The 15840-nt window shown below is 39.8% G+C and overlaps 1 protein-coding gene across 1 annotated transcript in view; it reads left to right on the plus strand.

The window, feature by feature from the left end:
* The window catches only part of KDM5A (lysine demethylase 5A), a 78695-nt gene that overhangs the window by 32121 nt on the left and 30734 nt on the right, over positions 1–15840 (plus strand). The window contains exons 12-18 of the mRNA XM_082665375.1: positions 16–178; positions 1280–1399; positions 4751–4945; positions 11719–11900; positions 12288–12412; positions 12853–13003; positions 14328–14442. Of these exons, the coding sequence (XP_082521501.1) occupies positions 16–178; positions 1280–1399; positions 4751–4945; positions 11719–11900; positions 12288–12412; positions 12853–13003; positions 14328–14442 (1051 nt within the window). The remainder of the gene's footprint in view (positions 1–15; positions 179–1279; positions 1400–4750; positions 4946–11718; positions 11901–12287; positions 12413–12852; positions 13004–14327; positions 14443–15840) is intronic.

A 15840-nucleotide genomic window follows, 5' to 3' on the forward strand; every position in this document is an offset into this window, starting at 1 on the left:
TATTTCTTTTGCTAGGGGGGAGCCAAAGACATGGTATGGTGTGCCATCTCATGCTGCAGAACAACTGGAGGAGGTGATGAGGGAGCTGGCCCCTGAGTTATTTGAATCCCAGCCTGATCTCCTACATCAGTTAGTCACCATCATGAACCCCAATGTGCTAATGGAGCATGGTGTGCCTGTGAGTCTTTTTGCATCTCCCTTCAGTATTTTAAATTTAAAGTTATGTACGCTTTTGATTAGAGTCACAGTATATGCTTGTTTTGTAATGGGAAATAAAAGATCACATCATCTTCAAGCCAAATTAGAATTGATACTCTGAAGGGAACAACATTTATTTGATTAAGAATGGGGTGTTGTAAAGTATGAATCACATTTACCTTATGTATAGCAACCTATCAGAATAGCCATGTTTTCAGTATATCCTGCTTTTAATAAAAATCTCATATTCTTTATTATCCCCATTTAACCAAAGTATAAGTATTTTAAGTGGTTGTTCTAATAACTAATGCTTATCCTTGTGGAGATCATATTCCCATATTTCGTATAAAGATTTCATAGCCTCTTTTTCACATGAGATAATGAAGTAAAAATATACAATGAATACCGTTTCTGCTTTTAAACTTTTAGGTTTGAAAATGATTATTAAATTTAAGCTACGAATACCTGATAAAGTATAAATTTAATGTTTGCTACATGTAGTCAAGTAGTCATCATAACCTTATTAAGAAAGTAGATCGAGTGATAGTAGTAATGTCACTCTGTCTTTAAAGAGTAAATTTATGCAGAATCTGGGACTTTTCAGAAGACATAGTATTGTCATAAAACAAAGAGATTCAGGAAAACTGATTTGGGGGGTCTCTCCATATGACATATGAGCTAATCAATTAGTTTCCAGAAAAAATTATCCAAAAGTAGGATGAAATTACATCCTTTCCCACTGTTTACAACACGGGAATGAAAGGAATAAAAGAAAAATTCTCTTAACTGTAAAAATTTTATTAGGTTGGGAAACTAGTAGCTCATGAGAGCAGCATTTTCTCCTTGAAAATTTCTTTAGGCTGTAAACTCTTGTCATGAATTACTATAATTTACAGTGACTATTTTAAGAAGGTGAAACTGACTACTGCTTCAAGCCTGATACTGTTTTCTGGTCTGTGTAGGTTAATGCTTTATTGTTTTAAAGTTTGAAAAATGCTTCTGAAATTGACATAAAATGTTTCCCTTTTTTGTTGTTTTTCTTCTGTTTTGTTTTTGTACCCTGTTCCCAATTTGCATTTAGGTGTATAGGACGAATCAGTGTGCTGGCGAGTTTGTTGTGACGTTTCCTCGGGCCTATCACTCTGGATTTAATCAAGGCTACAACTTCGCTGAGGCTGTGAACTTCTGTACTGCTGACTGGGTCTGTTCGATAGCAAGTAGCTGTTGTGTCTACAGCCCCGGAAAATGCATCTTAATTGCTGTGCTTGCTTAGCTGGGGAGGGGAGGGCCCACGGATATTTCAGTGGAAACTGGAATGTCTCTTGCCATTTACAGAGTTCCAGGTAGTTTTTATTTGGAAGATTTTATAGTTCGTTACTTCTCATTTGCTACTTTCTCATTTTATTTGAATTTTAAATGGGCAGTTGATGTTTTCTGAATCTTTTTCTGAGAATGTAATTCCTCTAGTCTTTGTTTTCTCTGAGCGCTTTTGGATTTTAGAAGGGTGACCACATCTTTTCAAGAATTAATTGTACCACGTTTACAAATATCTAGCTCTGATTTTTATCTTAAAATATCCAGTTCTGATATTTATGTTAAAATATTCCTTTATTTTTTTCCTTCTGATAATTAGGTGATTTTATTCTTCCTGCTATTTTATGTTTTCTATATTCTTTTAAAAAAATTTATTTTAAAGGGCAGCTATAATATTGAGATCTCTGTGGGCTGCACTTTTGTGTAAATGGTATTGCCATTGATTGCTATTTTGCTTTTAAATGAGGTAGATATCAAAAAGTAATTAGTTATTTTTATGTCATGTCGGTGGGGAAAAGACTGCAAACCTATCATACACTCTTTTTTTTTTTTTTTTTGTGGTACGCGGGCCTCTCACTGTTGTGGCTTCTCCTGTCGCGGAGCACAGGCTCCAGACGCACAGGCTCAGCGGCCATGGCTCACGGGCCCAGCCGCTCCGCGGCATGTGGGATCCTCCCGGACCGGGGCACGAACCCGTGTCCCCTGCATGAGCAGGCGGACTCTCAACCACTGCGCCACCAGGGAAGCCCTAGCATACACTCTTTGACTCTATTTTTCTTTCAGTGAAGCTGTTTTTTGTCACCTCTCCTGACATTTGGGGGGATATTTTTTAGTAATATTGGATCTTATATTTTCTGTGGGCACCTTAATTTGTTAAATTTCATGATTAACAATATTGTTTCCTTGGCTAATGAATGAAATTGTATAATGAACAATCTTACATGACCTAGTAATTCTAAACTTCTTGTTAGAAAGCAACAGGAGCAAGACTGAGGTTAGGACTTTGCCTTGGACTTGAACTCTATTTTAAAACCTCAGCTAACATGTATTATGTATTTATGATTTAGGTGTTCCTTGGCTAGGTAGGTGTAGGGTGGGAAATGGAGGTGATTCAGAGATGAGTTAGAGATGATTTCTGCCTTTAATGTGATCACTATTATTGATGTTTGATCTTGGACAGCACTTTTTTTTTTTTGGCTGTGCCACGTGGCATGTGGGCTCTTAGTGCCCCAACCAGGAATCGAACCCGCAGCCCCTGCCGTGGAAGCATGGAGTCCTAACCACTTGACCACCAGGAAAGTCCCTTGGGCAGCACTTTTTTTTTTTTTTTTTTTTTTTTTTTTTTGCTGTACGTGGGCCTCTCACTGTTGTGGCCTCTCCCGTTGCGGAGCACAGGCTCCGGACGCGCAGGCTCAGCGGCCATGGCTCACGGGCCCAGCCGCTCCGCGGCACGTGGGATCTTCCCGGACCGGGGCACGAGCCCGTGTCCCCTGCATCAGCAGGCGGACTCTCAACCACTGTGCCACCAGGGAAGCCCGGGCAGCACTTCTTGTTTTTTTGTTTTTTGTGGATTTTTTTGGCTCTGTTGGGTCTTTGTTGCCGCACGCAGGCTTTCTCTAGTTGTGGCGAGCGGGGGCTACTCTTGGTTGTGGTGCGCAGGCTTCTTGTTGCGGAGCATGGGCTCTAGGTGCACAGGCTCAGTAGTCGTGGCTTGCGGGCTCTAGAGCACAGGCTCAGTAGTTGTGGTGCATGGGCTTAGTTGCTCCACGGCATGTGGGATCTTCCCGGACGAGGGCTTGAACCCGTGTCCCCTGCCTTGGCAGGTGGATTCTTAACCACTTCGTCACCAGGGAAGTCCCGGGACAGCACTTTCAGTTTCACTGGTCCTAATTTTTTTTTACCTACTGTGTAAAGATGCTAAGGTTCACTTAACCTCAAACAAGTGAGATGATATTTGTGAGAGAAGGGTGATATAAATGAAAAGTAAAAGCAGCTTTGTATCTGGAATGAAGTGATGGTACTGATTTTTATAAGCCACAATGGACAATCAGTTGTATTTTATGTGGCTTCCTTGTATATTGTATCAATAATAATTAAAAACTGCAAATCCTACAGTTTTGTTTTTCTTCTTGCTCTTGTTTTAAGTATTTGAGAAATGTTTAAAGAGTAAATTTCTGAGAATTAAGAAATGAAAGAATTGTATATTGTTATTAGACAAGATAGTCGCCAATCATAGGCTCAGTATATATATTTTCTTGGGAAAGATTGTTTCTTCGGAAGAGTCCGGAAATAATGCTTGATTCAGAGATAGTCTTGTACTCTGGAACTCTGATTCCTGTGATTCCCTTCTGCCTTTCTCAGAATGGAGGCGAGCTCTAAAAGGTGTTCTTAAAGGTCCACTTTCTAATTTTTTCTGTTTTATATTATGGTTTTCAAATACAAACCAAAACTTCAGACACCCGGGTTTTTCCACTTGAGGGAAGGAAAGAAGCTGGAGAGAGAGAGTTTGTGTAGCATAGCTAGTATCAATTTGTTTTAAAGCTTGATAGATTTTCAGAAGTTATCTTAAAAAGTGTTGCTGTTGATTTATGAACAGTGATCATTTAGTGATTTATTTCACTTAGGAAAATTAAAGTATATAATCTCATGGTTTCACTTTGAATTCTCTTTAGGCCAGACTGGTAGTTTTAAAAATAATCTCTAGATGCTGAAATCTAAATTGTCTTTTGCTTTGGTCCTTATAAAAAATAAAGTTAGTCCATGTGAACTGCTTAAGTAGTGCTTTCTTCCCCTCCCTCCCTCCCTACCTTGTATTGATAGTAGCATCTGTTGTTTGTTCTGTGGAAACATCAATGCTGAATATGTCCAGTTATCCCTTGATAGCCTGAAAAATTTTTTTCTTTTTCCTATAAGAGTGGTCTCATACTAGACTGGTCTAAAAGAGTTTGCTGCCTCATTTATATATCAAGGAACTCATACTTCTTGAGGTACATAATGAGTAGAAAATCAGCTTAGGCCAGAAGCTCAACATCTCACATTATGGGAATTTCCTGTGGGAAGGCCTTTGAAATTCTTGCTGGGCGGTAAGGGTTTAATACTTACAGTTACCTCTTATGTTCAAATGGACGTTGTTATTCTCTGTTCTTTATAATAAAAGAGAGGATCTGGGGGGCAAGTAGTGGTTCTGTTCTGGAATGTGTTATAAGCAAGTAATTTAATTTGAGAATCTTGTTTTCAGTTGCCCATTGGCCGTCAGTGTGTCAGTCATTACCGTAGGCTGAGGCGCCATTGTGTCTTCTCGCACGAGGAACTAATTTTCAAGATGGCAGCAGATCCGGAATGCTTGGACGTGGGGCTTGCCGCCATGGTGTGCAAGGAGTTGACTCTCCTGACTGAAGAGGAGACACGGTTAAGGGAGTCTGTTATGCAGATGGTGAGTTTGCTGAGTACGTTTCCTGTAGTTGATACTGCTCACGGGATATACCAAAATTTAAACCAGTGGAAAGAATCCATTTTCATCTTTGATCCCTTTAGAAGTTGAACGCAAAAATTACTGGTTTGGAGAAGATTTCCCACTTCTGTACTTGCCGTTTTGGTTTCTTTAAGTTGAAAAAGTTTTAGGAATCTTGATGTCTTCATCTCCAGAGTTTTAAAAATGCAGTCCTATCAGGTAGAATTTCTTAGGTATGTATGTATTTTTTAAAATCTCCTACATATAGTATTACTTCTTTAAGCAAGAAAATTCAAAAATTTTTTTCTCTCTCAGCTTTGTAATTGAATAAAAATTATGTTTCTGGTGATTGCAGACTGTCAGAGTTAATCAATCTGTGTTTACCTGCATTCTAAGTTTTTAATGACTATAAGAAGGACCGAATAACCCAGTGTTGGGATTTTGAATGCTTAGAATAAACTAAACATTGATCATATTGAAATGGGTAGTAAATGAGAAAATCTGTGTCTTCAGCCACATCTAGGCCCATTTTCCCTAACCCTCCCTACATAGGTAGCCTCGCTGGGTTTGTACCATGCTTCCTCCTGCTCTCGTAGAGTCCACTTTCTTTCTTTCTTTTTTTTTTAAATAAATTTATTTATTTTTGGCTGCGTTGGGTCTTCGTTGCTGTGCACGGGCTTTCTCTAGTTGCAGCGAGTGGTGGCTACTCTTCCTTATGGTGCATGGGCTTCTCATTGCGGTGGCTTCTCTTGTTGCAGAGCACGGGCTCTAGGTGCGTAGGCTCAGTAGTTGTGGCTCGCGGGCTCTAGAGCACAGGCTCAGTAATTGTGGAGCACGGGCTTAGTTGCTCCGTGGCATGTGGGATCTTCCTGGACCAGGGCTCGAACCCGTGTCCCCTGCATTGGCAGGCAGATTCTTAACCACTGCACCACCAGGGAAGCCCTAGACCTGAAGAGTCTTAAGACAGTGAAAATAGTGTTAAGCTAAGGAAGAATACAGTGGACTAGCAATTTGGATCTGAAAAGTAAAGCTGATGCAATTTAACTACTCTGCTCATTGGCACAAATGGGGGGAAAAATCTATAAAAGAAAATATAAAACTATACATTTTAGAAATGATATAAATACTATTATTACAAAATATTTAAATGCTGGTTATTTTTAAGAATTTAAGTTGACTTAGAAATAAGAATACTTGCTAAATGGTTAGCTTTCTTTTTCTATTTACTTGAATTACCTGGGAAAGAAACAAGAGTAAGATGCAAATGCATCTTCTTAAAACATTTTTTTTTTACATTTTGGGGATATGTTAACATATGCCTGATAGTTACTATTCTCACTTTATACCTGTATTCTTAAAGCCTTGTTTTGATTATGTTCATTTATTTATTTGTTTTAAATAAATTATTTATTTATTTTTGTCTGTGTTGGGTCTTCGGTGCTGTGCGCAGGCTTTCTCCAGTTGCGGTGAGCAGGGGCCACTCTTCGTTGCAGTGCGAGGGCTTCTCACTGTCATGGCCTCTCTTGTTGTGGAGCACGGGCTCCAGGCGTGCAAGCTTCAGTAGTTGTGTCACGCGGGCTCAGTAGTTGTGGCTTGCGGGCTCTAGAGCGCAGGCTCAGTAGTTGTGGCACACGGGCTCGGTAGTTGTGTTTCGCGGGCTCTAGAGCTCAGGCTCTGTAGTTGTGGCGCACAGGCCTAGTTGCTCCGCGGCATGTGGGATCCTCCTGGGCCAGGGCTTGAACCTGTGTCCCCTGCACTGGCAGGCAGATTCTTAACCACTGTGCCACCAGGAAAGCCCTGATCATGTTTTTTTATTAACCTTTTGTATTTTATTATTTGTTTTAACAAGACTTTTTTTTTTAGAGTGTTTTAAGTTTATAACAAAGAGAGAGAAGGTCCGGAGAGTTCCCATTTATCCCCTGCCCCACCCATGCACAGCCTCCTGTGTTACCTGTATCCCCCACCAGAGAGGGACGTTTTTTATAATTGATGAACCTACACTGACGCATCATAATCACCCCAAATCCATAGTTTATATTATGGTTCACTCTTAGTGTTGTGTATTTTATGGCTTTGGATGAATATATAATGACATGTATCCATCATTAAGGTATCATACAGAGTATTTTCACTTCCCTGTTTATCTTCTCTGCCCCCCAGACCCCTGGCAAACACTGATCTTTTCACTATCTATAGTTTTGCCTTTTCCAGATTGTCATATAGTTGATATACAGTATGTCGCCTTTTCTGAATGCCTTCTTTCACTTAGTAATATGTGTTTAAGGTTCTTCTGTGTCTTTTCATGGCTCAATACCTCATTTCTTTTTGGCACTGAATAATAATTCGTTGTCTGGGTGGTTTATTTAACCATTCACCTACTGAAGGACATCGATTGCCTCCACGTTTTGGTAATATGAATAAAGCTGCTGTAAACATGTGTGTGCAGGTTATTGTGTGGACGTAATCTTTCAACTGTTTGTGGGCTCTCTATTCTGTTCCATTGATCTATTTGTCTATTTTTTCATTAATACCACCACATTGTCTTGGTTACTACTGTAGTTTTTATAGTAAGTCTTGAAGTTGAGTAGTGTCAGTCCTCCAGCTTTGTTCTTCTTCAGTGTTGAGTTGGATATTATGGGTCTTTTGCCTTTCTATATAAATTTTAGAATTAGTTTGTCAATATCCATAAAATAACTTGCTGGAATTTTGATTGGGATTGCACTGAATCTACAGATTTAAGTTGGGAATAAGTGACATCTTGACAGTATTGAGTTTCTCTATCTGTGAACGTGGAATATCTCTCCATTTACTTAGTTCTTTGATTTCATTCATTAGTTTTGTAGTTTTCTTCCTTGTACATATTTTGTTCAATACCTTAGTACAGTTAAACCTTGAACAATGTGGGGGTTAGGGGTGGCAACCCTCCACTGAATTGAAAATCCACATAGAATTTATAGTCAGGGCCTTCCCTGGTGGCGCAGTGGTTAAGAATCTGCCTGCCAATGCGGGGACATGGGTTTGAGCCCTCGTCCGGGAAGATCCCACATGCCACAGAGCAACTAAGCCTTTGCACCACAACTACTGAAGCCCGCTCACCCTAGAGCCTGCAAGGCACAACTACTGAGCCCGCATGCCACAACTACCGAAGCCCGCACACCCAAGAGCCTGCGAGCCACAACTACTGAGACCGTGAGCCACAACTACTGAAGCCTGCGCACTCTAGGGCCTGCGTGTTGCAACTACTGAGCCCACGTGCTGTAGCTACTGAAGCCTGCGTGCCTAGAGCCTATGCTCCACAACAAGAGAAGCCACCGCAATGAGAAGCCCACGCACTGCAACAAAGAGTGGCCCCCACTTGCCACAACTAGAGAGAAATCCCACGCACAGCAATGAAGACCCAATGCAGCCAAAAGATAAATAAATAAAATAAAATAACTTAAAAAAATTTATGGTCAGCCCTCTGTATATGCTGTTCTTTTGCACACATGGTTCTGCATCTGTAGATTTAGCCAACCACAGACTGTACAGTACTGTAGTATTTACTATTGAAAAAAAATCCGAATGTAAGTGGATCCACAGAGTTCAAACCTGTGTTGTCCAAGGATCAACTGTATTTCATTTTTAGGGGTGCTAATGTAAATGGCATTATGTTTTTAATTTCACATTCCACTTGTTCATTGCTGGTATATAGGAAAGAAACTGACTTTTTTTTTTTTTTTTTTTTTTTGCGGTACACGGGCCTCTCACTGCTGTGGCCTCTCCCGTTGCGGAGCACAGGCTCCGGACGCGCAGGCTCAGCGGCCATGGCTCACGGGCTCAGCCGCTCCGCAGCATATGGGATCTTCCCGGACCGGGGCACGAACCCGTGTCCCCTGCATTGGCAGGCGGACTCTCAACCACTGCGCCACCAGGGAAGCCCAGAAATTGACTTTTGTATATTAACCTTTATCCTGTAACCTAGCTGTAATTGTTTATATTAAGAGTGTTTTTGTTGATACTTTCAGACTTTCTACATAGATGATTTTGTCATCTGTGAACAAAGATGGTTTTGTTTCTTTCTTCCCAATCTGTATACCTTTTATTTCCTTTCCTTGTCTTATTGCTTAGCTAAGACTTCCAGAACGATGTTAAAAAGGAGTGATGGGAGAGGACGTCCTTGCCTTGTACCTGATGTTAGTGGGAAAGTTTCTCGTTAAATATAATGTTAACTACAGGTTTTTTTTGTTTTGTTTTGTTTTGTTTTTGTGGTATGCGGGCCTCTCACTGTTGTGGCCTCTCCCATTGCGGAGCACAGGCTCCAGACGCGCAGGCTCAGTGGCCATGGCTCACGGGCCCAGCTGCTCCGCGGCATGTGGGATCTTCCCAGACCAGGGCACGAACCCGTGTCCCCTGCATCGGCAGGCGGACTCTCAACCACTGTGCCACCAGGGAAGCCCTATAGGTTTTTTTTAATAGATACTCTTTATCAGGTTGAAGAAGTTCCACTCTATTTCTAGTTTATTGAGAGTTTTTACCAGCTATAGGAGTTGGGTTTTGTTAAATGTTTTTTCTGCATTTATTGATGTGATCAAGTGATTTTTCTTCTGAAGCCTATCAGTAGGATTACTTTAATTGATTTTTGAACGTTGAACCAGTGTTGCATACCTGGGGTGAATCCCACTTGATTGTGGTGTATATACAGTGTTGGATTCAATTTGCGTACATTTTATTGAGCATTTTTGCATCTGTGTTCACAAGAGATATTGGCCTGTAGTTTTCTTTACTTGTGATGTTTTTGTCTGGTTTTGGTATTAAGGTAATGCTTGGCCTCAGAGAATGAGTTAAGAAATAGTCCCTCTTCTTCCATCCTCTGAAAGAGATTATAGAGAATTGGTATAATTTCTTCCATAAATCTTTGGTAGAATTCACCAGTGAACCTGTCTGGGTCCAGTGCTTTCTGTTTTTGGAGGTTATTAATTATTGTTTGAATTTCTTTCTAGATACAGACCTATTCAGGTTGTCTATTTCTTCTTGTGTAGGTTTTGACAGCTTGTGTCTTTCAAGGAATTGGTGGGCATAGAGTTGTTCTTAGTATTCCTTTATTATCCTTTTAATGTCCATGGCATCTGTGATGTTCTCTTTTATTAGTTAGCCTGGCTAGAGGCTTATCAATTTTATTGAATTTTTCAAAGAACCAAGATAAAATGAATGGAATTCTTTTTTTTTTTTTTTGCGTTACACGGGCCTCTCACTGTCGTGGCCTCTCCCGTTGTGGAGCACAGGCTCCGGACGCGCAGGCTTAGCGGCCATGGCTCACGGGCCCAGCCGCTCCGCGGCATGTGGGATCCTCCCGGACCGGGGCACGAGCCCGTGTCCCCTGCATCGGCAGGCGGACTCTCAACCACTGCGCCACCAGGGAAGCACAATGACTGGAATTCTTTACTGTAAAACGTCTCTGATCTGTTAATATGCTGGTATTTGTTAAGCTCTTAAGTTGGAAGGGATATGATACACAGCATTTACCTTCCGCCAGATTTACTTCTTTATTTACTGGTGTGTAAGTACCTCGCTCAAGTAAGTAGAAACTGTAAACGGAACCCCTTGTCTATTAAGTGGAAGTCTTTGTAAAATGCACTTCAGTGCCTTTACTTTCTTAAAGTGGCATGCTGAATTTGATAAGCTTTTTTTTTCAACTTTGATATTTATTTATTGACATATAGTTGATTTACAATGTTGTTAATTTCTGCTATATGGCAGAGTGATTCAGTTTTACATATATACTTTTTTACATTATGGTTTATCACAGGATATTGAATATAGTTCTTTGTTCTATACAGTAGGATCTTGTTGTTTATCCATTCTGTATAGAAAAGATTAACTTTCTTGGGAATTCCCTGGTGGTCCAGTGATAGGACTTCGCACTCTCACTGCTGAGGCCCCAGAGTTCAATCCCTGGTCGGGGAACTAAGATCCTGCAAGCTGCAGTAGGGCGGCCAAAAAAAAAAATAGAATAAAATTTGTTAAAAAAGATTAGCTTTCTTTTCGATGCCTTTTTGAAGTAGATTATATTTAGATTTGCATAGTTTAATTTTACATTTCTTTATCCTTGCATATGTTTGATCAGTGTTATTTTTAGATTATAGATTACTAATATTTCTGGTTCAAGGGTATATTGTCCCTGGGGACAGTAATTTTTATTTTCGATTGATCTTTTTCTTATTTTATATAGGAAACAAAACCACATAAGACAAACAAGAACTTCGTGAATTATTATGTAGTAAACTTTGTTGTCATCACAGTATGGTCAGGAAATAGAACTTTTATCAGCTAGCCAATATTTTGTAATAACTATAAATAGAGTGTAACCTTTAAAAATTGTATATACAAAAAGGCCTTTAGGGCAAAACATATTAGACAATAATACTAGTAAATACAAAAATATTGGCTTACTGTGCAAAAAAAATCTGTCAGCCATCTTCAAAGTACCTCCCAATTATAGATTCCTTTCCTTCCCTCAAAAAATGATTTTTAACATTTGTAGTAATCATTTCTTGCATTTAAAAATGTTTCCTCAGTCACATGTGCATTCTTAGACACCAAGGTTTAGTCTTGCTCATAAAAAAAAAATTGGTGGTGTTTTTAGAAAGTATTTTGATGATGTGCCATTGTACCTCCCATGTTTATATTGTCAGAGTAGAAAAAAATTTAACAACTGAAGTTCTCTGATGCTCGAAAGACTGGAAAGACTTGATGTAGTGACATCAATTGTATTTCAGGGCGTCCTGATGTCGGAAGAAGAGGTGTTTGAACTTGTTCCCGATGATGAGCGACAGTGTTCAGCATGCAGAACCACCTGTTTTCTCTCTGCTCTCACGTGTTCCTGTAATCCTGAGCGGCTTGTGTGTCTCTACCATCCAACTGATCTGTGCCCCTGCCCCATGCAGAAAAAATGTCTTAGGTATCCAGAAGCTTCTTGTAAAACTTCTGTTACCGTCTTTTAAAATTAATGTCAGTACTGTCCTTTGTAAAGCCCTTCCCTGTGTTTGGACTGGTAACCTCTTGTCTGTTTGCCTCCTTGCTTGAGGACCAGCCCATTAAAGTTGGCCCTAAACTTGGCACCTAAAGTTAGTTGTTTTATCAAGTTGATTTCACATGTTCCTTGTCTCTCCCTGAATTAAAACTCTGTGGGCTTCTTAGATTTTCTCTTTATGTAATATACCAAAACCCCATTCCCCTGGCCATTTTACTTTCCTTAAGCTGATTGTATGTCAATTTTAATTTATTTTAAAGTTGTTGGTTTTTGGAAGTTTTTATTTTCTTGTGTGGTGTTTTTTTTTTTTTTCAGATATCGCTACCCATTAGAGGACCTCCCTTCTCTGCTGTATGGTGTGAAAGTCAGGGCACAGTCGTATGACACTTGGGTCAGTCGTGTTACAGAAGCATTAGCTGCCAACTTCAACCACAAGAAAGGTTACGTTTCTTCCTTTCTAAGCACACACTGAAATGGTTGTCACTTTGCAAGAGGCGTTGTTTTGTTTTCCTCCAGGAAGGAAAAATCCTAGGCTTCATATGAGATTTGAGACTAATGGGTTGGTTCACTACAGAATTAATTTCCTGTTTGAGAATCTTCTTTTAAGTGAAAAAGTTGATGTAAAATGGGACAAATAGCTAACTTGCAGTAGATGTATCATATATTTTTGGGAACCCCATTGTTACCAGTGGACTAACATTAAAGGCTTATTGAGAAAGAGAAATTGTCTATAAGGATTAGAAATGAGCACCTGGTCATAAGCAAAAGTATTATGTATTGGTGAGATTTTCACAGCTGTGGTGTGTTTCTGCTAATTGGTTGGTGAATGGTTTTTTATTTTCTGTGGTCATGGTATATGGCTTTTAATTTATTTTTACAGATTTGATTGAATTACGAGTAATGCTGGAAGATGCTGAGGATAGGAAATATCCAGAAAATGATCTCTTTCGAAAACTCAGGGATGCTGTAAAAGAAGCTGAGACCTGTGCTTCTGTGGCTCAGCTGCTTCTGAGCAAAAAGCAGAAGCACAGGTAAGACTAAGAAGAGCTGAGTTCTCCAGTGGTTTTCTGTTTTGTTTTGTTTTGACCAGAATAAAGGCAAAGTCTTAACTGGCCTGTGAGGCCCTGCCCTGTCTTTTGAGGCCGTGTTTTCCCTCCCCCAGTAATGCCCTAACTATGTCTCCTGCTCTCCCTTCTTTCTTGCTCCACCCTGAACCCTCTCCCTCTGTTCTTCATACACACCAGTGTCTTCCTGCTTAAGGCCTTCATGCTTGCTCTTGGCTCTGCTTGGAGTTCTCTTCCCCTGATACCCAGGTGGCTTATTCCCTCACTTCTTTCATGTCTTTTACAGATGTTGCATTCTTGGAGAGGCCTTCTCTGATAACCCCTGTAAAATTGCAGCCTTTTATTCTTCTTTCCTGCTTTGTTTTTCTTCTGTCCCTGTCACCTCCTGATAGACGAATTTACTTATCTATTATCTTATCTCCTTCTTCCTTTCCCAGCCCCACTAGAAGGTATGCTAGAATAGAATGTTGGGGATTTTCATCCTTTTTCTTATTGCTGTGCTTTGAAGAATGCCTAGCACTGCGTAGGTGTGCACTAAGCATTTGTAAATAAACGATACTCCAGGCTGAAGGCAGGTGGCAGCAAAGAGTAACCTGGGTGCCGGGGAGGCTGTTGTTACAGAGCTGGAAGTATGTGCCCTTAATTTCATGTAATTCACGTGTGTTTAATTCCCTGTGGTATTGTTTCTTAGTAATTCCAGCACGTTTCTTGTATCTGAATGCCTTCTTCTATAGCAGTTCACATTGGGTCTCTAATTACTTTATATGTTTTTTTATATTCTGTTTTATCAGAGAACTTTTCTTAGCAACATCGATCAGTGACTCTTCACCTGTCATTGGGTCACTGACCCCCTTGGAGGATCTGGCGAAAGCTTAAAGACCCTTTTCTTAGAAAAATGCACATACTGACATAGTTTTGAATCAGTTTCTGAGGGTTTATAGTCTCCTAAGCCAGGTTTTAAAGGTCTTTGTTCTATATCTTAAGTTTCTTGAGGTAGAAGATTTAGTTTTATCAGTGAACTTAACATTTTACTGTGAGGAATTTATTAAATGTTTGAAATGTTTAATACTTGTGAGATTGGAGGAACTGTAACTTGGAGAGTTGAATCTTTGAGTCATTACCCGAAGAGCTGAACACTTAATTTGGAAGTGATCACCATTGCAGTGAAATCCCTCAAACACTAGTATTCTGGGATTTCTTGGGTTAGAATTCTAAAGAGACTAGAAACCCCTTTGATATGGGAATGACTGTGAATTTTTCTTACTTACGTCTCAATATTATTTCACATCAGGCAGAGCCCAGATAGTGGGAGGACTCGGACCAAACTGACAGTGGAAGAGTTGAAGGCCTTTGTCCAACAGCTTTTTAGTCTTCCATGTGTCATCAGCCAAGCTCGACAAGTAAAGGTGGAGTATCACATTCTTTTCTGGGTAATATCCTTTGTAGTATGGGCTCCTGTTTTGGGTAAAGAGAATAGTGTGTCGAGATTCGTTTTTTTGTTCTGTTTGTTTCTTTTCTCAAATAAGTGCTGCTATTTAAGGATTTTTAGTAGGCAATAAGAACTCTTGGCTTCATTCTTAGTCTTTGATTCCCCCTTTAGAATTCTGGAACTAAGCCTAGTTTAGAATATTTTTTTCTATATTAATTTTAAGCCAGACCCTCCGTTTAATTTAGATGTAATTGAAATGTAAAAAATTAGTTAAAGGAATCTGAATGTATCAGTGATTACTAGTTCATGAACTTTTAAAAATGCAGAACTCTGAAATTACCAGGGTCCTCATGGTTTAATGAATATGTAAAATCTCAAAAGTATCAAATACATGAATCTGCATAGTTAGTAATCTTCTGATAGTTTGTGGTGTGTTTTTGTGATTTGGCGATGGCTGTGTATCTAAAATGTTTTTTACCAAGATTATCAACCATGAAATCCAGTATCAGTTGTGTTGTCTTAAGCCCATGTCATAAGAGCGTTTTGCTGGTTGACCATGCTTTCCTTCCTGAGAGACTTTCTTTTCTAAGCATCTGACACCATACTCTCTGTTTTTCTTAGACTCACAATTCCCAGTTCCTTCTCTTTAGGGAAGCTTTTTGATTTCTCCTTGGCTTGGCTTCTAAGTTTGGAGTATATTGGGAGTCTTGGCCCTTTCTTTAATATCTTCTTTGGTGACGTTAAATATCACCTATGTCCAGCTGATTCCCAGCTCTGCCTTTCTTCTTTTCTGCAGACTCGTACATCCAGTTGCATACTCTGCATTTGCCTTTGGCAGACTAAAAGACATCTTAAAAGCCTTCTAATGAATCAAAATTCTTGATTCCTTTGTTTCCCTTATGCACCACATTCCATCTCTAAACAGGTGTTCCTATTGTATTCTTTCTAAAACGTCTCCCAGAGTGAACTAGTCATCACCTCCACTGCTTCAGTTAGGCTCTGAACCACTGGAATCTGCCACTTAGGTTACTGCAACAACTTCTTAACTGGTCTCTGTTCTTGTCCCCGAAAGTTTATTTTTTATTCAGTAGCCAGAGTGATTATGTAATAAAATAGGAATAAAATCATACCACTACCATGTGGTTAAAATCCTCCCAGTGGTTCCCCAAAGCCATTCAAATGAAATGCAAACTCATTGCAATTAATCTATAAGGCGCTATGTAATCTGACCTCTGCTTATTCCTTAACTACTTTCTCCTGCTTCCACTTCGCTCCCCATCAGCCACTTAGGAGCAAGACACAAGCTCATTCCTCTTTAAAAGCTTTTGCAGTGATTATTTGCCCTGCCTGAACTACTCTCTTCCAGGTCTCCATG

The sequence above is a fragment of the Grampus griseus genome (genome assembly GCF_964374135.1).
Source record: "Grampus griseus genome assembly, chromosome: 11".
Lineage (NCBI taxonomy): Eukaryota > Metazoa > Chordata > Mammalia > Artiodactyla > Delphinidae > Grampus > Grampus griseus.